Source organism: Myotis brandtii, unplaced genomic scaffold (assembly GCF_000412655.1).
Source record: "Myotis brandtii unplaced genomic scaffold, ASM41265v1 scaffold103, whole genome shotgun sequence".
Taxonomy (NCBI): Eukaryota; Metazoa; Chordata; class Mammalia; order Chiroptera; family Vespertilionidae; genus Myotis; species Myotis brandtii.
In genome coordinates, this window is record NW_005353460.1 from 1,827,454 (window position 1) to 1,833,553 (window position 6,100).

The 6,100-nt window shown below is 39.4% G+C and overlaps 1 protein-coding gene across 1 annotated transcript in view; it reads left to right on the top strand.

The window, feature by feature from the left end:
* Positions 1 to 1,072: 1,072 nt before the first annotated feature.
* Positions 1,073 to 6,100, top strand: part of LETM2 (leucine zipper-EF-hand containing transmembrane protein 2) — a 16,479-nt gene continuing 11,451 nt past the window's right edge. Inside the window, 3 exon segments of the mRNA XM_014536365.1 lie at positions 1,073 to 1,719; positions 2,916 to 3,369; positions 3,980 to 4,123. Of these exon segments, the coding sequence (XP_014391851.1) occupies positions 1,673 to 1,719; positions 2,916 to 3,369; positions 3,980 to 4,123 (645 nt within the window). The 5' untranslated portion in view covers positions 1,073 to 1,672.

Sequence of the window (6,100 nt, forward strand, 5' to 3'; positions counted from 1 at the left end):
GAGCCCGAGCGCCCGGGGCCGGAGGGCGGGTTGGTCGCCGGATGGGGTCTGGTCTCCCTCCAGCAGGAGGACGCCCGTCCTTAGTCTGGGTTCGGATGTTCCCAAGTATTATTTGAGCCCTTGATCAAAATGTCTGTTCTGTGGTTGAGGTTTCCGTCTGCGAAAGACCCTGGTACTTTCCCCCCAGCTGCAGGGAAGCGGAGGTGATGCTAAGAGAGGTACTGAGGCTCCTGCTGCCCTGGGCTGAGAAGCGCCACAGGAAGGAGGAAGGTTTCTGTAAAGCGCATGTCAAGGCAGAAAGCTCTGCGGAGAATCACTAGCGCAGGAAACCGGTTTCCCTCCACTTGAACTGTTAGCGGGTACCATGTACATCTGCACTGCTACTTAAATGAATACTTTAAATCTTTTTTTAAAAAAGAATTCGTTTTATTTATTTTTTAATATATTTTTTTATTGCTTTCAGAAAGGAAGGGAGAGAGAGAGAGAGAAACATCAATGATGAGAGAGCATCATTGATTGGCTGCCTCCTGCATGCCCCCTGATAGATCCTCCTTTCCCCCAACTGGTGGGCGGGGTATGAGGTAACCTGCAGCCCAGAAATACCTGAGTGACTAACCAGGTACCTTATATGGACTATACATTGGACCACCAATCCACACCTGCCAAATACCCTAAGCCCTTGTCCTATATGGACAATGCAGTAAGCCACCAATCAGTGTGCGCGGAATACACTAAGCCCCCCACCCCTTCCCATTCCGCCCCTCAAAAGGCGTGCCCACCCCTGCAGGTGCTGCTGTTCTCCCCTTGCGAGACAGCCGGGCAGGTGCTTCTCCTCTAATAAAGCCTGTAGTCCTGGTTTTAGGCCTCCGTCTGATTTTTCACCCCCCACTGGGGATTGAGCCTGCACCCGGGCATATGCTCTGACCAGGAATCTCCTGGTTCATAGGTCTGCTCAACCACTGAGCCATGCCCTCCGGGCAATAATTCGTTTTATAATATTTAAAAATATGTTTTTACTGAGAGAGAGAAAGAGAGAGAGAGAGAGAGAGAGAGAAAGAGAAACATTGATGTGAAGTTGCCTCCCCCATGCCAACCGGGACCAGGCCCCTGACCGGGAATCCACCGGTGACCTTTCCGTGCATGGGAGGACGGCCCAACCAGCTGACCCACACTGGCCAGGGCAGTACTTTCCATCTTTTAAAGTTTGGGGCAGCTTGGCCAAGTATGGAAAAAAGCTAATTGAAAACAAATCCAGGATATTTATTTTCTACCTGCATTTTTAGGCTACAAATAAGTGTACCTTCCTCAGCTTCCTAAATACTTGTCTACCATATAAATAGATTACTGGGTACTATTGACCAAAAATCAAAATGTCTTGGAAAACTATCACTGTCGTGTGCATCATCATATTAAAAGTCATTTCTGTTTGTTGGGATCTCAAAGTACCATTCTCAAATCCAGGACTAAGAAAACATTATTCATGATTGTTGGAAGGGAATTTGAAAGAGATGTTACACCTTGAATAGAATATGTAAATATTTTACCCTCGCAGTAGTTAAAAACACTTAAATCCTGATTCCTTTATAATTGATGTGTTTTTTTCAAATACTGAATTGTTTACTTACTCCTTCTGCCTAGGTCCCTATGTTGACTAGTTGAGACAAATATAAATATGGCTGTCTACTGTTATAATACAGCCTTAGTTATTGCCCGAACAAGGTAAGCCTTGGAATTTCCCTCCTGCCCCCAATATTAATGTGAACTTTATTCTTCTAGATGGAAAAGTATATGTAAAAAGATAGGCTTAGTACACAGATAAAGCTTTGTTGTTTTTAACTGTGTTGGTGTTTAGGAAGCTGACATTTTAATGTATTTAAACTTATCCCAAATTTTCAATATGCTTTAGAACTCAGCTGAGTCATTTTGTGGATGTGTAGTACAGGTAGGATAGAAGATGTAATGGTTTTAGAATGTCATGGATGAATATTACATGAGGCCCTTACATATAAAAAGGAGTCAAGTGGCTGGCAAACAAGCCAGTCCTAGGCCCTATACCTGCCCCAGCAAGATCTGTTATCACTTATTTATTACAAAGAATATTCACCAAGAACGTACTATGTGCTGGATACATTGGACATATTCCCTTTTGGCTATTCAAAAAGTGTTAAATCTTGGCATGCTTCAAAAACAAAGAATGGAAAAAGCCATCTCTTTGCCCAAAGAAGTCTCTTTGCCAGGAACTTTCTTTGCCTAGATAATCTTATTTTAATTTTCAAACAACCTGATGTGCTAGTCTAACTGAAGACTGTGAGCTATTGCCAAAGTAGACTGTAGAGATCCCTGGCTGGGGTGCCCAATTCAAATTCTTATTCCTAAGGTTCTTCAGGAATCTTAGGTGAAGGCTGTTTTTGTTGTCAGTGCCTCTCACTTGAGGGAATCTATGGGAAGGCAGTACGTAGACAAGGCAATCTTATGTGATTGGTTAACCCCCAAAAGGACCTTGAACTGCTTTGTTCAAATAACATTCCTATTGTCAGTAGAGTAGGTGACGGCACAAGTCTTCCACCTGCTTTCTGGTAGTAGATAAAGAACTTTCAAACATAACCCCTAGTGGGAAAATATTTGCTATTAGATTTTTAAATGAATAGTTGCAGAGTTTCTAACTTCTAATATAGCAATTATTCTTGGAATGAACTTGCTAATAATTCTCATAGAGTATATTATTCAACCATAAAGGTTACTTACTGTTCTTCAACTGGGATAAAAAGTTATATTTCATTCACTACCGAACATCATCTGCTTTAAAATACAGGCTTTAAAACTATTTATTTTAACCTGATACAGTATCTATTTCTTTAACTTTTAAGTTTGTAATCGTTTGTGCTCAACTCAGAGGATGTTGCTCTTTATTCCAGATTCCCTAGCCATTTTGTACATCCTACCTGCTCTTCTTGTTTCCCATCACTTGCATTTCTTCACTTGCCAGATTCCCATTTAAATAAAACATATACGAAGAACTATGGAAGCAGGAGGTACTCCTATCCTAGTCAGTCAGGCAATAAAGGACATCACTTACGAACTAGGATAATACAAAAGCTACACACATCAACTTGCTGGCTACAAAAGGTCCCTGGTGAACCTCAGCTGGAGCAACCCACCCCAGAACCACAGGTGACAAGCTCTCAGCCCACAGAAGAAACTGGTATGGAGACTAAGGAAGAAAAGCGATCTTATAGACAAAGAATTATGGATGAACTTAAATATTATTACAATGGATTCTATTTTCTTTGGATTGACACCAAAGTTGCTGTCAAAATGATTTGGAGGCTGTTGCATGGACAGATGCTGACCAGACGAGATAGACGAAGGGTAGGCAAGAATCGTATTTTAAAAAAAGAAAGTGTAAAGTTAAAATGAACTATTTAGGAACCAAGTTTTAAACTCAACTTAGAATTCGTTTAAAAAATCCCGAAGTAGGAATAGTAACATGGTAAGATTGGGAATTTCTTTCTGAGTTTCTTGTCTGCTACTGACTTATTGTACAACTTTAGGCAAAATTTTAAAATTTGTATATATTTGCCTATAGAATGGTTATAATTATGTTTCTAATCTCTTCAAGGAGTTGAGAGGCTGCAGGTTTGATCTGTGCATCTGAAATACAAACTGTTGTTAATATATTAAGAATATGCATTAAAAAACAATTTTAACAGATACTGTGTTATTGAAGTCCAGACCCCTAAGTTAGATGAAAGCTACAAGATACCAATAATATATTTTGATTGTTACAGATTTCCTTGAGGATATCCCATAAATGTTACTTCAGAGCTATGATAAAGACGAAAATCCCACCTTTCCATTTTCTAAACAGCTGCAGACTTTCAGATCCAAAGCAGCCTTTTTAGTTTTAGGGGTTTCTGTTTTGTTTTGTTTTGGGCACATTCTAAAATAATGAATATTGCATATGCATTTAATTCTTTAGCTATTGAGGACTTGTGTTGATTTCTTCCGCTTGGTTCCATTTATGGTGTTCATAATTGTACCCTTCATGGAATTCTTATTGCCAGTGTTTCTGAAGTTCTTCCCAGAGATGTTGCCATCAACTTTTGAAAGTGAATCCAAAAAGGTATGTAGGAATTTTTAACTTTTAAAAAATCAGTAGGCTTGCTTCAGTGTTTAGAGAACTTTTTAGGTTTATAGAAAAATTGAACAGAAAGTACAGAGAATCCCCAGGTACCTCTTCCTCCATTTCCACTATTATTAACATCTTACATTAATGTGGTACATTTGTTACAACTGGAAGAACCAATATCTATACATTATGATTAATTAAAGCTTATACTCTACATTAGGGTTCACTCTTTATGTTGTATAGTTTTATTGGTTTTGACAAATGCATAATGTCATATATCCACCCTCACAGTGTCCTACTGCCCTAAAAATCCCCTGTGGTTCACATGTTTGTCCCTCTTCCCTCTATCCTTCAACCTGTGGCAACCACTGATCTCTTTACTGTCTCTATAGTTTTGCCTTTTCTAGAATGTCATATAGTTGGAATCATATAGTGTGTAGTTTTTTTCAGACTGGCTCCTTTGCCTTAGCAATATGTTTCCTCCATGTCTTTTCATGCCTCATTTCTTTCTATCACTGCATACTATTTCACTGTATGGATATGCCACAGTTTATTCATTCACCTATTGAAGGACATCTTGGTAGCTTCCAATTTTTGGCAATTATGAATAAAACTGCTAAAAATACCATGTGTAGGTTTTTGTGTGGACATATGCTTTCAACTCATTTGGGTAAATACCTAAGAGAACAGTTGCTGGATTGTATAGTAAAACTGTTTAGTTTTGAAAAAATCAATAAACTATCTTCCAAAATAGCTGTATCATTTTGTATTCCCACTAGCAATGAATGAGAGTTTCTTTTGCTCTATATCTTTGTCAGCATTTGTGTTGTGCTTTGAGTATTAGCCATTCTAACAGGTGTGCAGTGGAATCTCATTGTTATTTTAATTTGTAATTCTTTAATGACATCTGATATGGAGCATCTTTTCATATGCTTCTTTGCCATCTCTATACATCTTTTGAAAAATATATTTCTTTTGATTTCAGAGAGGAAGGGAAAGGGAGAGAGAGATAGAAACATCAATGATGAGATAGAATCATTGGTTGGCCGCCTCCTACAGGCTCCGCACGGGGATCGAGCCTGCAATCCTGGCATGTACCCTAACTGGGAATCGAACTGTGACCTCCTGGTTTTTAGGTTGACACTCAACCACTGAGCCGTGCTGGCCAGGCCTATATATCTTCTTTGGAAAGGTGTCTATTCAAATCTTTTTCCCACTTATTAATGGGGTTGTTCATTTTCTTATTGTTGGGATTTAAGAGTTCTTTGTATATTTTTGTATTCAGGTTCTTTATCAGATATCTGTTTTGCAAATATTTTCTTCCAGACTGTGGCTTGTCTTTTCATTCCCTTAACTGTGTCTTTTGCAGAACAAATGTTTTAAATTTTAATAACACACAACTTGATTTTTTTTTCTTGGATCGTGCTTTTGGTGTTGTATCTAAAAACTCTTGCCATCTCCAAGATCATCTAAGATTTTCTCCTAGGTGTTTTATAGTTTTGAGTCTATGATCCATGTTGAGTTAATTTACTTAATTTTTTTCCTGAGGAAAGTTGTATAACACCTTTACTGCTTTGGGGTGGAGCAGCCGCTTCCTCTTCACCATCACAGGTTTCTGGCTGTGCAGGATGGTGCTGCCCGGCGGGTGGCCATCTTGCCAGATCCGCAGATCTGGGCAGTACATGTTTTTGCATCATGTACCACCTGATGTTTGTAGGCAAATTAGCCGTACACTGCATCGTATGGGATATGGAAGCCGAAGGCCTGTTTGAACACCTTTGCTGTCTGCAGTTACCAAAATAAAACAGCCTTTGAACGTGGGATATATTTGAACGTGAGTGGTCAGATTATTATGACCACCTGACGTTTGTAGGCAAATTAGCCATACACTGCATCGTATGGGATATGGAAGCCGAAGGCCTGTTTGAACACCTTTGCTGTCTGCAGTTACCAAGATAAAACGTCTCCAAT